The 15,965-nt window shown below is 45.9% G+C and overlaps 1 protein-coding gene across 1 annotated transcript in view; it reads left to right on the top strand.

Moving 5' to 3' along the window:
- DLD (dihydrolipoamide dehydrogenase) overlaps positions 1-15,453 on the top strand; it is a 273,267-nt gene extending 257,814 nt beyond the window's left edge. Inside the window, exons 12-14 of the mRNA XM_085654113.1 lie at positions 2,802-2,939; positions 7,249-7,338; positions 15,203-15,453. Coding sequence (XP_085510239.1) covers positions 2,802-2,939; positions 7,249-7,338; positions 15,203-15,268 — 294 coding nt within the window. The 3' untranslated portion in view covers positions 15,269-15,453. The remainder of the gene's footprint in view (positions 1-2,801; positions 2,940-7,248; positions 7,339-15,202) is intronic.
- The last annotated feature ends 512 nt before the right edge of the window (positions 15,454-15,965 follow it).

The raw sequence follows: 15,965 nt of genomic DNA, 5'->3' as shown, positions 1-15,965 counted from the left end.
GATATAGAGGGCTTCGCAATATGGAGGTCTTATTTTGGCCTCTGCTTTTCTGACCAGTCTGTTTAGGACTTTCCTGACTATGTGGACCCACTGCAAATCCCTCACACCACTATATTATGTGCTTCCCATTCCCTTAGCACATCTCCTGTGGATACAGCATTCAGGTGCCCCCCTCAAGTTCCCTCTGACAAACTTATTCAAGTTAGCCTGTCTGATTCACCAAGCTGGAATACTTGTATAAATGTAAATGCCAGCATTTATAAAGCGCACAGCTGCCTCCGGAGAGGTGTTCCGGCGCTCGGGTCGTTGGGAAGATTAAGCAAGCTATTGCCCAGATTCACATTTGTGCTGCGCTATCCTGCCGCCGGAGTCAGGCACCCTGGCTGCTGCACCACACCTCTTCCATCTGCATACATTGTACGCAGTAGTAATGGGTGGTAGTCTCACAAGGTCTACATTAGCTATTCATCTTCATCAAGAAGACCTAATACATGTGTTATACATAGAAACAGGTCTAGTGCAGTAGAGATCATGTAATGGTGAATAAAAGGATAGCTTGTTTCAGTGGGTGGATGGAACAGCACACATTTGTAAAGCTCTAGTTCAGTTACTGAACCCTAAATTGTAGTGTTCAGACAGTGCTCTAGGCGACCGCTTTGATGGAGCAGAGGGTCATTAGTTTCTCCCCAGATTATACGAGTGTGCCCTAGACTAATGAGTTGATTTCCTAGTCGGTCAAATACGTTTCATTTAGAGAATAAATACATATTTTTGTTAATGGGCCACCATCGAAGCATCCTTTTAGTACTGTGTATCCACCATCTGAATTGTATTGCTTTTTCCTGATTGTAAGGGATTCCTCATTTCACTCCCAAATCTGTGTACCAATACCATAGGAGTAGTAAGAAGTGTTTGTTAAAAGACTATTCCAACCTTCGTGGAGCTAATCACCTGTGGTCAATTGGGCCACTTAGAGCAGAGCTATGTCTAGTTCTTGACGATGGAATATATTTTATGTCTTTTAATTGGTTTCCCGTCGCTATTATTTTCCAAATGAGGAAATTGTATTGTTTTAAGCAAGCCATCTGTATCTTGCTTCCAACGGTATTGAAGCAATTTCCAGGTTCAGGTCTTGTTTACAGAGGAATCATGTTTCCTGATGCTCCTTTTCATTGTAGCTGTTCTCTACAGTAATCTACGCTGTTGTGTGCTGCTGTTGTATCACATATATGCTCAATACTGTGTGGTCTCCTTCTGCCATCGAGCAGTAGGTGCCATCTTGAGTGCTGCACCTCTCGCCACTCTGACTCAGCAAAGTCCCATCTTTACTCCTTGTCTTGCCTTGACCTACACACCAAGACATCCTGGGGACACTGAACATCAGCCCTACTGAAAATAGTGTAAGGTCTGTACCCAGGTAATGCATCTTCATTTAAACCAAATGAGGGTAAAGGGGGGGGGGGGGCTATTATTTATTCAGGTCCAGCATACATGCCCATAGATATATCTAACAAATACTGCTATGCAGTTCCTAATGTGAGAACAGGTTGTAGGTGAGGATCAGAAAACTCCAAATGGAGTGGAAGATTAGGAGAGTGTTCTCCTTTTTTTTGGAAAAAGGCCCTCACACGCCCAGCCAGCTAGGTGTCTTGCTTCATCATCGGGTCTGCTCCTACTCGGGTCGGCGCTGCAATATCCGATCAGGCGCCCGTGATGGGGCCTACTTAGCGGAGATCTTTATTCCTTAAGCCGTTGGGTGACATGCGTGTAAGGGCCCTAGAATAGTGTAGGTGAAAGTGATGTGTAGGGTAATGTAAAATTAAAATAGGAAAAGATGGTCCGTTCAAGATAATTTTAATGGGGTTGGCCACTTCCCTAATTAAAAAGAAAAATGCGCGTATATTCACTCTTTGGTGTGAGGTTCTACGCTTGTGAAGGAGGTCGACATGTTTCTTGCCCTTGTATCAAGTAGATGGCAATTCTTCAGGACCTATGAAGTACTACCTACACTTTTTGGTAGTGCTCACTTAACAATAATTAGTGAGTAGTGACCACCGTTACAGCACCCTAAAAAGTGGTGGTACCTGTAGTTCAGAAAAGCAAAATAACAACCCAATTAGGGGCAGCTTTGGGCCGCAACAGTACCAGCCGGTGTAGACACTAAGCTGTAGTGTCTGTTCCCCAGGAAGAGTTGCGGCGTCTGTCCTACCCCTCACTCGGCCAGTCCGGGCAGAGCTGTTGTGCAGTAGGAATCATGAGCAGTGATTAGAAATCAAGATGTTCCTCAGCCCATGAGACTTGTGATGGTCTTTTCATACCTCTGATACTTTGCTTGTGTTGGAAGGCAGACCTGTGATATTGACCAAAATGAAGTTCTTGTCCCTTCTTGTTCCGGTAGTTTTTATTTGTGTGCTTTTATTGTTAAGGTATGGTTCTAATGATGCTGTGGTCTATAAATGCGGAGTTAAGGGACATTTAAAGTATTGTGATGTAAAGTCTTGTAAACAATTCTGTCTAGCTTTTTAAAGCTGAACAAGTTAAACATAATGAAGTACCAGTTATTTTAAATAATAATAAAAAAATAGTGTTGTGCACCAAGGACTGTACAACCACTACAAGGCACTCTTTTCTGATTCACTCGAAACTGCACAGATGAATCACTATGTTGTTAGGTCTTTGCTTACATTATCTGCTCCCATTTCTCACAAATCCAAACCAGCCACTCTAACGTAACTAATTGAAGATGAAAATAGTTGTGTGGTCTTCATGATTGTTAAAACACATTCTCATTTGTTTTCTAGGGTGTTGAATACAAAGTGGGAAAGTTTCCATTTGCTGCTAACAGTAGAGCCAAAACTAATGCTGACACTGATGGCTTGGTGAAGATCTTGGGTCACAAATCGACAGATAGGATGCTGGGAGCCCACATCCTTGGATCAGTGAGTACCAGGGACAGATTTTAAATTGCAGTGGATGTTCTCATATGTTGGATAAAATATTTTTGAAGAATCGTTCGTTTAGTCAAGACCTTATTTCTATAAATGTAGTGACACAGAATATGCCAAATTGTTTCTCAGAGTGAGACTATCCCTCTTGCACAGACCATTCCATTCAATGTACTAGAGAACATGTGGATCTTTGTGCTAGAGGACATGCAGAACTGTGCTAAAGAGTGCCCATTGTATAATTATGCCCATAGCCAACTGTATTCCACAAAACATGATCAGATGCACAAGAGAAAAAGTCCAAATGTAACAGTCAGACTTTCTGACCGTGCCTACAAATAATGATTGGGTTCACCATAATATTGCCACCACAAACATGTGCATGTATTATGTCTGTTGTGCCTCTGAAATAAGTAGAGATTTGGAAGGAATGGGAATTAGTTTAAGTTCGGTGCGTCTGCAGCGAGATAGACCTCCTCGGGGTGCCTCGAAAGAGACTGGGAGGAATCATGAGAAAATTGTGTGCTTTGAGGTGGGCATTAGTGCCTTCTAAAGAGGGCAGAGCTTGAGCATGGGAACTTATGAAATTGCTAGAAGGTGTGAGAAAGTGCCTCTTTTGAAATGGTTATCTCCCACTTTTTGCCTGGATATTGATGTGGTTTCGATTGTAGTGGAGAGGGTCCCTGCCAATTGAGTCCCCTGTGCCAGTGCTTCTTCTCTAAAATTATTCCCCAATTAGCCCTTAAGGCCCCCTGTAAATACCTCTTAAAAGATACCTGGGTACCAAGGGCATTGGGGTTGAAGGGGGCCACCTAGGGACCCCTCACCCAGGCCATGCAGGCTGCCACTGCAGCATGCCGTAGCAAAGTCCCTGACAGCAACGAATATAGACAGCGAGGCATTGAGAACCTAGCTTCAATTTTGGGACCCAGTATGCTTTCCAATTTTCTGTCACCTGAGTTTGGTGCATGGCTAATGGAACGGATCCCCTCCCAAAACTATCCTCACTGCCACTCGAAGTATCCCTGGGCAGACCACCACACTGTGTGCAATCTGTACTTATCTGCCGGCCGCAAAGTTGCTTCCTGACCATCCTGCCTTGCCTTCCTCTCAGTACTAAAGAGGACTCTGCTGGACACACAACGGACTGCAACGATAGGCCTGGGTGTTTTGGAGCGGCAGCCCATTGGTGAATAGTCAATTCGTTGGCACTCTGTTCACCGTATGACATGGCAATGTGAGGAGATGCATCACACTAAGCAATTCAGGAAACGTGGGGCAGAGGAGGAGATAGTGTCTGGGAGCAAGGATATCTCCAATGCTAGCATGTGCTGTGTATTGCCTCCGGAGGCATTAAATGAAGTGTCCTACTTAGGTGCCATACCTATTTTTGTATCTCTGGGTTCAAACCGGAGGTAGACCGGCATCACCTCAACCTCCTGTTAGACCGGGAGCACCCTTTTGGACCTCAGATTGAAGAGCTGCCCAAGAAGATCAAAAAAGACAGGTAGACAGCAAAATCCATGAGGGCGCTTCAGTCTACTCATTTTACGGGCTGCGTCACACGGAGCCAACCAACGCCACCTACCAGCACACAGGGGTTTTGCTCACACAAAATCTTCTGGATCCAGTCTGACGCCAGGGGAAATTCAAAGGTAAGGAATCTGCATCTAGATATTGTCTTTACCAGATAAGGCAATATCAAAAGTAAGTAACTTGTTCAATAGGTGCTCACACAGAAGTATGCCACCTCCAAGCAAAGATGTACCCCACTTCCCGCCCATGACATGTCACCTGTCGGAGGTTGTTATGCGTTTTCCTCGCTCACAGGGCAGGGTTCACGTCAGACAAGAGGGTCCTAGCTGTGGTCTAACTCTGCTTTTGCCTCGAGCTGCACAACATCCAATATCTCAACATACAACCTCAGTCATTAACACCTTTCTGCAAAATCATTCCATAGAACTGGGGCCCAAGGAACAGAACAGAAGAGACACATCTTTGATCTCTGACCCCTGAATCAATACATACTATCAGATGTTTTCTGCCTTAAAATGCTGCAGGATGTCATAGTCCTTCAACAAGGATACTTTATATGGGGCTCAATCTCAAGGTTACATGCTCTCATTCACCCCACTTATCAGAAATACCTACACTTTGTGCTAAATGGACAGACAGCAACACCAGTTTAACATACTCCCCTTCAGGGTCACTGCGGTTCTAAGTTTGTTTACCAGTGTCTATCAGGGAGGGCAGCACATCAGCAAGTGGAGGGTTTTGACTTCTTTCCCAACTTGATGATTGGCTGATCAAGAGCAGCGGCACACTGCAATGTCTGGCACACACTCAAACAGTGATTCCTTCCTTCACAGCCTTGGTTTCACCGTAAAAGCTACCAAGTCCCACTTGGAGCTGCTGCAAATGCAACCCTTTCTAGGGTCACTTTTAAATGCGGTTACACCAAGCAGCACATAGTCTTAGCCTTTTAGCACCTGCTCCCTCTGTTTCACCCCAATCATCAACTCAGAGTTCAGTCATGCATCTTTTTTGGATTGCTTCCTACATTGCCATCATCCCTCATATGAGGCTGCACATGCATCTCACTCCATGATTGTCTCATGGCCCAATGGTTTCAAGCAGCGTTTTGCTGAGAAGATCTGGTGTTGATAGAAGCAAAAGTGCACCGTTCTCTGCAGAACACCAGCAACGTAGGGTCTTCACCAAACCTGCTTTGCACTGTTCCGCAGATGACCATTACAGAAAACAGATGTCTCATGGTGCGTATCTATTAAATCACAGGCCAGGGGATGTGGTCCACTAAGCAGCAGGCTCACCATATCCGTTACCTGGAACTAATTGCCATTCGTCTAGCCCTCAAAGCTTGGCCCCCCTGCCCAACTTATGCTGCGTGCAGCTAAAGGCCTGCACAGCAGAAGCTGCACACGTGTGGTGAGTTGGGCAAAGGGCCACGCCCTAAGCCAAATCCCCAGAGTGCATGGTCTTCAAATGGTTGTAAATTAAGTACATTATAAAAAAAAATGACATTCACTGAAATAAAACCACAGTTAAAAGCTGAGTTATGGTTCTGGCTCAAATGTGTAAAGCTATTGAAATGGACCACTTATTGTTATCTATCTCTAAAAATATCCTGTAACTTGCACTGACCACCATGCTCAAATCACCAATTTGACAACAGCATGGCAACCAAAAAGGTATCAAGAGAACAACATGGGGAACACAGAGGTTATGTTTTGTTGTGTGTACTGAGTTTTAACTCCATACAAGTCTACGGTTTTGGCTAATGTTGGGCTCTTGTTTTCGTTAGATTGGCCTCTTCAAAGGCAAAGTTAAGCATGTTTTGTCACATTCACTTTGACTACTGAGCAGTCCTGGAGTCAAGTTCTTTATAGAGTCCTCGCCAGTCGAGAGTAGCTTGTTATAAATTATAAACCAGGATTTTATACTTTAAATTGTCTAAAATAGGACTATGCGCTAAGCAACAGTGGACATTCAGTTTCCCTTTTGCCTTCTCTCTGTCTCATCCATGCTCCCTGCTTTCAACTCCCATTTCATGCACTGCCTTATTTACACTCCTGATTGAAAAGCATATGGCAGAAGGATAATGCACCTACCCCCGTTCAAAACTACTAACTTCATGTTTTGAATATGCCACCTTATTTTGCATGCGTTTACAACGCGGTCTTTACAACGACCGCGTTGTTAGTTCGCATTCCGTTACAACGCAAGTCGGAACAGTTGCGTTGTAAGGGGCGCTGGATATTGGAATAGTATAATTTACTATTTCAACTCCAGTTTGTGCCGACAGTAGGGAAGGTGTTGGATTTTAAATCCAACACCTTCTGCCCCTTGCAACGCAAGTCGTTGTTCCGACTTGCGTTGTAACAGTATGCGAACTAAGAACGCCGTTGTAACGACCGCGTTGTAACGCCATGCATTGTTTCGCATGCATTGTTAACGCTGTTTACCTCATGTTTTTTGCTGCAAAAGTACTTTACTGCCAGTATGAAAGTACTTTCAAGTAGTGTTAATATCTTAATCATCTTCCCAATGTCATCCAGAGGTCTTTTGTCTCAGCATACCGACACACATCAGCATGGGCCCTAATTGAGCCTTCTGTACATTTTTGGTGATCTGTTTCTCCTGTAATCTGATTAGGTATATGTAAATGCTAATTATTCTGGATATCATGTCGGAGAATAAGTCCTGTGGGTTAATTTGACACATTTCTGTAGATATTAACATTTCTCTCTGTAGTTTCTAATAATAAAATTGTTGTCCTCTCCAGGGTGCAGGAGAGATGATAAATGAAGCTGCACTTGCTATGGAATATGGAGCATCTTGCGAAGATATTGCGAGAGTGTGCCATGCACATCCAGTAAGTAGTGTTGTAGTATTGTAATGCTCATGAACTCACATATGTTCGTCCCTTCTGTCTTCATATCTGTAGTAAACACATTCCACCACTGCCTCATCCTATTCTCATATATAGTGTTTCATTACCCATGTTTCCCCCAAATTACCATCTCGTAGCTCGAGTCTTTATTGATTACCATCTCAACTAATCAAGTTTACCTTGGCTGCATTAACTATGAAATATGTATTACACATTATAGACAAAATCTTTACTAAAGTACAGTTTTGCCCTCCTTAGGATAACAGGGTTCAGTGAGATATCAAACTGAAGGGTAAACATGCACCCAGAGTTTAGATTCACGTGCCCTTACTTCCTATCTACATTCCATATGGCACTTTAAGAATTGTTTTATTTCCCGGCTCAGTTCATAATCCGAGTCCTGGCCTTTGCCTCCCCACCCCCTCTTACGGGGCCAAGTTAATTACTCTGCTGTCCAGCAAGAGGATCAAAGGCCACCATACAATCGAGCCATTAGTACTTGACCTAGTTCCTAGCAAAGGAAGAGTTGGGTAGTAAATCTGCATCCATTAATTAGCCTGCCACTGCTCCTACGATTGGACAGCCTAGCACACTGAAACAAAGGAGGGGAGCCAGGTCGCTGGGACCAAACACAGGTGAAGCTCGCCTTTGAAGCTTTGGTGGGGAAGGGTCAGGCAGCTGTGTCAGCTGGGAGCGAAGCTGATGTTCTCAAGGAAGCTCTTTCCACAGACAACTTGCTGTGCAAGAGGGTTGAGACAGGTGTGTTCATGATGTTGCACGATGGGATTGGCTAGGTGTGCCTGACCTCTAGAAATGTCCACCCCAGTTAAAAAACCCTCCACAGGGGAGAAACCGATGAGAAGACCGTGGCAAAAGAAGCCACTGCTAGGATGGACTCCAGCTGATGCCCCATTTGGAACAGTTGGGGGAATGAACTTGCTGGGGAACCATGAGACCTCTGTGAACGGGTCCAGCAAATAGGTGAACCTCCTTATGAAAGGATACCCCTAATTCTGCTGTCTCACATGTGCCCTACAGACTACCAAAGCCATGGGCATTTATGAGGCTTGGGTAGTGCGGCAGAGAGGGTGTTCTGGTTGTTGGCTGTGAAGGGGCTGCTCAAAATGCCCCCACAAGTAGAAAAGAAGAGCAGAACCAGAGGATAGGTTTGACACAGAGAGCCCTAAAAACCACACTCCCACAAAGTTGTCCCTGTACAAGCCCAAGAACAGCAAAATCAGCCCTACAGGGCTGGAGATAAAGATTGGTTCCCTGGGGAAACTGGTACAGAGAACTAAGCACATGATGTTGCGCCTTGTTTTGCTAAAACTCCCCTAGGGATGGCCAGGCCCCTATGTTCAACACATAAAAGGATGTTGCCGGCTCCCACGCCGGTCCTGCTAAGGCTCAGGCCGACTAGGGCCGTGTATTGCTGCCACCCCACCTCCCCCTGGCCCCAGCAACAAATGCCTGTGGGAACAGGGAAGTCAGGGCTTTAAAAAACGAAAAGGTAACACATCTGTAAGCCAAAGACCAGGCGAAGACACTCATTAAATGTACACCCCTCCAAGCTAGTGTGACACACATGCAGGGGCCTAAAAACTGCACATTTGTGGTATGTCATGCCCTAAGAAGGCAGGGACACCACCAATGTTTGTACAGCTTGTTTGGGGGGCTGAAAGAGTGCAGCAGCCCTACCAGAAATGTTCCAAGGAAAATCACCCTAAGTTTCCCAGGGGGTTATACTAATGACTGAGGGAGGTCTGCCTTTCAGAGTTAGCCCCGAGCCTGTGATTTTGCCTCTGGACTCAGAAGAACAGAGACATCAAATGGTGGGTCCTGGAGCTTCAGTAGCTGCTTAGGAAAGTGAAGTATGACGACTCAGACGCATGTTTTTCGTTTCAGTGCTTAATTGACAGTGTTGATGGCTAATAGCTCAAGGTTTCATAATGTTGGTAATCTCCCCCCATCCCCCCCGTTCAACATTAATGATGAGTTATCAGCTGTAGTGAATATTGGTACTGTTTCCATTAATTTCAGTGGTGAAATATAGTATATTACTGCATTTGCTAATGTGGTGGGATCCTGAAAGCCAGTAGGTCTGCCTTTTGGATAGTGACAACCCTCATATTGTGATACAGCATTTAGTATAAGTAATTGGTGTTGTGATTGAGTTTCAGGGCTTGCTAAGGCTGTAATGTGTTATTAGGGTGTCACCAAAGGTATTTCCATCCCTTTGATTGTACATATTTGTAATTTAATGGGTAGTGCTATTGTTGTGTACCAGTGAGCTGGCGTTTACTTGCGCACACCATCTCCTCTGAGTAGGTCTTGGAATACTTTGCATCTGCTATAGCCTGTTAGTTGTAGATTCCTTACCTTAAATTTCCCCCCAGACGTCAGTCTGGACAAATGCGCGCTGAAGTCAGTTCTTTCTTTTTCCTTGCCAGCCTAAGCACAGATCCAGAGAAGGCTACCCCTTAGCCATTTTTGTCTAGTCTATCTGAAAGAGACAATTAGTTGTAGATTCCTTACTTGAGAATTACCTCCAGGCGTCAGACTGGATCCGAGGGATGTCCCAACGTCAGACCGGCTTTAAGCTTTGCGGCTTCTGTTTTTGGGCAATGTCCATGACAGATCTTCACCTCATGTGCCTTTGGTGTCTGGAGCGGCACCTCGACCTGAAGTCGTGCTCTGAGTGCCGGGCCATGAACCCAAAGGCTTTGCGGGAGCCGTCCCAAAAGCTGCTGGAGGCCCGGCGCTCGTCTCTGCGTTGCTCCTGTTCGAGGGTAAGGTCTCGAACAGTCACGAAGCCCACACTCCTCGCACTCAAAGTCAGCAGGAAGGTCTTCAGGTAAGTCAGGAAAATACAAAAAGTCGTCTAAGCACTGGCTTGCTTCGACTTCTCCCCGTCGGTCAGTTGACGCGACATGAGATGCCAAACATTATTGCTTGAAGGCTCAGTCTTCATCACCTACGTCTGAGACTGCTCCATTCAGAAATGTTATGAAGCCCAGTACCTCATTTTTGGGTAGCCTGGCTCTGGGACTCCATTACCAGCGCCTCCGGTGGGTCACCATGGATCCAGACCTGGAATCTGGATAGAAGCCCATTGATCTCACTTGGCCTTTCTCCGATGTTGATCCTGACTGCGACGCTTCCTGGTGTCGACCTTGCCCCCGGGCAGCGCCGACCCCATCCTCATCCACGAAGTGGACATGGAGCTGGACCGACGTTAGTTCCAATGCCGGAAGGGACTTTCATCCCTGGCATTTTGGGCCATTAGGTGAGGAAGAGGACTGGGAGGGGCCGCTGGACCCTTAAACTGACAAGCTTGAGGAACTGAACTGGCGAATGCACCTGGGTGATGCCAGTGGTCTGGACACGTCCCCTGACACTGGCTTGATTTTGCCGTGGCTACAGAGGGAGCTTCCTCAGCTGTGATGTTAAGGAGGGCAGCCGAGGTCCTCCGCCTTCGGCTCCCTACAGTGGCAGTCTGGACTAACCTCCTGACAGAGGTGCGGAATTCTATTCTGAACCTCTTTTGCTCTTCAATGTAGCCCTCATGGACGTCCTTCTGGGCACTTGGTACAAGCCCAGCAAAGGGGCTTCCTGTGGATAGGACTAATGCCTCCGCCACGCTCCGGGCGATCCAGTGTTCCAGAGGGCGGGCCAGTCCACCCCCACCCCCCATCCCCCAACCCCCCCGCCACCGCCCCCAAACCTTCGTAGTCCGACATTCCAGGCTCATCACCAACAAGTCGGAGGCAGGATCTGCCAACACCTCCTCCACTGCCAATCCATCACGTTGGACAGGTGGGTTCTGCAAATAGTCCCAAGGGGCTACTACCTCCTGAAGGAAGTGGCCCTTAGGTGGCACCTGGGTTACTTACAACCACCTGCTATGCCTTCCCAAGAATGAAGAGTCGGTCAGACAGTAGAGAATACAAGCAAAACACTTTATTAGCAATACTCTGCAGAGGAGTCCAATCTGACCCGCACCCTAAGATGTCTGCCAAGGGACTGACTCCCCAACAGTCTGCAACACATAATGAATCCTCCCAAAAGCCTCCAACCACGCCCATAATGGAAAATTACCAGCCTGGGCCGAACGTGAACAAAGGAGGCACAGAAGGATGAGCTACCACCTGCCAGATGGGTACATGTTATCTACAATTCAAGGCTACAGTGTTGAGTCTCAGTGTCTCCTAACGTGGGAGCAGAACTACACACTCGGATATGTATGTGAGGGCAGAATGGCCTATTTATTAGTAAGTCAGGAAGCAGCCTTGGACAAGAGAGAAAATAATAACGAAATAGTGTTCTGCTGAGGCAAGCAATGCTGAATAATGAGGCCTAGTACGAGCACAGCCTAAGCAGTCTAATAGGGATTATGAAATACAAAATGGAGTCACACTTGCTAACTGAAGCCTGCACATTGCAGGGATAACTCAGTGGGTTTCATAACTTGAATACAAATGTCGTTTATTTAGCCACACATTGCTAACCTAATATTGCATGAAACAAGTGCATTGCTGGAATGGGATTTAAAACCTAACACTCCCCTTCGAGACTACTCCTCCCTCCATGCCACCTTCTTACAATCGCATGTCGGAGGATCATTTGGCACTTCTCTGCTAGGAAGTATAGGCTCTCTTCTCCAAGGGAGCTATAGAGAGGGTCCCTATGCCAGAAGGAGGACGTGGTTGTTATACCCGCTACTTTCTGGCACCAAAGAAGGACAAAGCCCTGCATCCTATCCTAGACCTCCGGTCCCTCAACTTCTTGATACCGATGTTTCAGCCTCTATCCCGGATTTACGTGAGAATGACTGTGAGGCTGCTGGGCCCCATGGCCTCCTGCTGGTGGATCATGCAAAATGGCATATTCGGGCTTTGTAGTGGGACCTAAAGTTCCAGTGGGCGCAGCATCATGGGAATCCTTCCGACTACATCAAGATCTCCGAGAACTGTGCACCAACTGCAGTGGTGGCTAACAAACTAACATTGGGCCAGGGGCAGATCCCTCTCCCTACCCCATCCAAATCTAACAGTGGTGAGAGATGCATCACTTTTGGGCTGGGGCGACAACCTGGGAGAGGCGGAGATTAGAGTTGTCTGCTCTCCATTTTTTTTTAACAAGATTTTATTGTTTTTTTAAAAACATTATCTACAATCCTAGACATTGTGCGAGTCGTATCTAGGACATAAAACACATAGTTAACATTCTCTGGTGCATTTACCTTTAACATTCCCTAAACCGAACTATACCCCCTCGAGTTGCACTTAGGTGGACCTAATCTAGCTTCCAGGTTCTATTGGGTTCTTGCGTGTCGAGCATTGCTTCTAGCAGATTGCGGCGTCTATCATCCCTGGGTCATGTGCCCCTGCCTGTTCTCTTGTTCTGGAGCCACAGGCGGGGGGAGCCCGCTTCGCTACCGAGTCTGGTCTCCAAATCAACTTTTTGGAGCTCTGGACGATCAGAGGGGAAAGTGGTGCCGGTGTTAACCGCAACACCACCGCCATGTGGTACTGCAACAAACAGGGTGGGGTAGGATCGTTGTCCCTTTGTTAAGAGGCTCTCTGCCTCTGGACAAGCCTGGAACATCTGGACATAAGCCTGGTAGTTAAACTCCTGGCGGGCTTCCTGAAACCCCGGGCCGACAAACTCACCCGTCTATGCCTAGTCTATCACAAATTACGTCTCCATCCAGAGGTGGCGCATGGTCTCTTTCACCGGTGGGGAGAACCTTGGTTAGACCTGTTCGCCTCCGAAGAGAACGCTCAATGTCAGCAATATTTTCACTGGAGTTTCCAAGGCGGTGCTCGCTCTGCAACGCTTTTTGTCACGAGTGGAGCTTCGGCCTGTACCACTTCTGCCCAGAGTGCTCAAGAAGAGCAAGCACGAATGGGCTCAAGTCATTCTTTTATCTCAGTTTTGGGCACGAAGAGTCTGGTACCCCGACCTTCTGAGCATGGCCATCGATCCTCCAATCAGACTGCCCCTTTGGGAGGATCTTATATCACAGCAACAGGGGGAGGGTCCTCCACTCGAACCTGTCCAGTCTCCACCTCCTTGCATGGAGATTGAGCGGCAGCCGTTGATATCTTTTGACCTTCCGTCCGAAGTCTGTGATGTTATCTTGGCATTGAGGCGTCCTTCCACTAAAATGGTATATGCCTGTAGATGGAACAGATTTGTGACATGGCTGTTGACCCCCTTTCTGCTCCTCTTTCGCAGGTACTTATGTACATTCTTTCTTTGGCCCAGCAGGGATCTGCCTTGGACACTCTTAAAGGATATCTTGCAGCTATCTGTTTTTCTTCAGCTACCAGATCAGTCTTCTTTATTCAAATCTCCTATTGTTAACAGATTCTTTAAGGGCCTTATTCATCTGTTCCCTCCATCTCCTTTCGTAATGCACCAATGGGACTTTAATCTGGTTCTCACTTTTCTTATGTGTGCTCCCTTCAAGCCTCTTCATAACTGGCCACTCAGGTTGCTGTCTCTTAAACTGCCTTCCTTGTTGCCATCACCTCTGCCTGCAGGGTAAGCGAGCTGCAGGCTTTATCTTCTAAGCCCCTTTTCTATCTGTCTATCCGGATAAAGTGGTGCTTTGGATCAAACCTTCGTTCCTGCCTAAGGTCTTCTCGCCTTTTCATGTGGGACAATATAGCCCACCTTTTACCCACCCGCGCATCCCTCCGATGAGGAGAGACTCCACCGTCTTGACCCAAAACATGCATAGTCTTTATCTTGATCGCACAAAATACTTCCGGGTGGATGATCAACTCTTCATTGGCCTTGTAGTCCCAAGAAAGGTCGGGCTGTTCAAAAATGGACCATCTCCAATGCGTTTTCTTTTGCATCAAAATATACTATGCTTTGGAGAAGAAAGACCCTCCTTTGGGATTGCATGCTCATTCCACCAGAGCAATGGCGGCAACCACAGCGTTAGCACGTGGAGTCCCAGTCCTTGACATCTATCAGGCAGCACTGTGGGCATCCTTACACACGTTTACAAGACACCACTGCCTGGACAGCCAAGTCCTTAGGGACAGGTACTTTACCGTCCTCCAGGACTTTCTGGTGTGATCTTGGTTCGCAGACTCTCCTCCAGGGATGGTATTGCTGGGGTATCTATTCTAAATTAAGGATTCTACAACTGACAGTCTCTATCAGATAAACAAATTACTTACCTTCAGTAACGATGGATCTGGTAGAGTCATATGTTAGTTGTACATTCCTTACCGTCCCACCCATCCTCCTGGCTCTTAAAGCTGATTTCTAGGGATAGGGACTCCCTTAAAGGGTCCTAGTTTTGACGAAACAGTGAACAGTATCTTCCATGGCTTGGTGCTTCTGACGTGGAAAGTAGTGTTAAGAACAGACAGAGCGCATGGTCGGCGTCTATGTAGGTCCTGCGATGTCGTCCCGGCACCGACGATGACACGGAGCCGACCAACAACAATTAACGACACGCAGGGGTACTGCTGAAGAAAAATCTCTAGATCCAGACTGATGCCTGGGGAAATTCTAGGATAAGTAATCTACAACTAACCTATGTCTCTACCAGATAAATCGCTACCGAACGTAAATAACTTCACTACTCCAAAGAGTCGAGAGTTTGGGTACTTGGTTCCCAGTACAGAGAATCTTTTGAGCTGATTACTTGTGAAGTATTCGCATCCTTTGCAACTAATTACCTAGTTTCTGTATTTTATTTTGATTATAATTGTGTTAAGGCATTGCAGATTAGATTATGTCATGGAACCTGCATATTCGTTCTAATTATTTCTGCACTGATGAAAATGATGGTGTATTAAATCTTTTTTATTATTTTCAGACTGTATCAGAAGCCTTCAGAGAAGCTAATCTGGCAGCATCCTTTGGCAAAGCCATCAACTTTTAAAAAGAGTGTTCTTTGTAAATAATTTCGTATAAAAATCATCCGTTGTATGGAAGGTTTAGCCAATGGGACTTTGGGACTTGACAATTATTTTCGTCTTTAAATATTTAATAAACAAAATAACAAATATGGCATTGGAAGAAGTGTAACTGCAGACCTATTTGCACTAAATACATGTACATACTCTTGTTTCTTGTGGTGGTGAATTATTTAAGTAATTTTAGGTGTTTTTTAAATATTCTTAGCTTGAGGTATAGCTAAGATGCTGCAGAAAGTATACAGCTTTAAACTCAAATGAAGCACACATTTAGAATGTCTGAATCTTGTGTATTTTGTAAATGGAATCCATGAAAAGTTTACATTGCTTTCGGTTACAAAAGAATGTACAGCTAAAAATACACGTTTCCAGTAATTTTATCTCCTAAAAACAATAAAGTCAGTTCAGTGGTTTGGTACGCTATCATTGGGAGATCTGAGAATAGTACCCCACAAAAGTGCAACCTTAGAAGGAATGGCTTAAGTGGCATTGCAAACGCTTTACAATTCAATCATAAGCCCCTTTTTAGGTCTCACCTAGCGTTGCAGCGCGAATCCGCCCACTCTCCAGCCCATCTTTTTCATTGGCTTAGGTCCTAAATGCTGCCTTCCGATTCGTTTTCGGCTCGTTAGTCCCTCCTCATGACAAGCATGTCGTCATTTG

The sequence above is a fragment of the Triturus cristatus genome, chromosome 4_1 (genome assembly GCF_964204655.1).
Source record: "Triturus cristatus chromosome 4_1, aTriCri1.1, whole genome shotgun sequence".
Lineage (NCBI taxonomy): Eukaryota > Metazoa > Chordata > Amphibia > Caudata > Salamandridae > Triturus > Triturus cristatus.
This window is presented reverse-complemented; position numbering and strand designations above follow the sequence as displayed.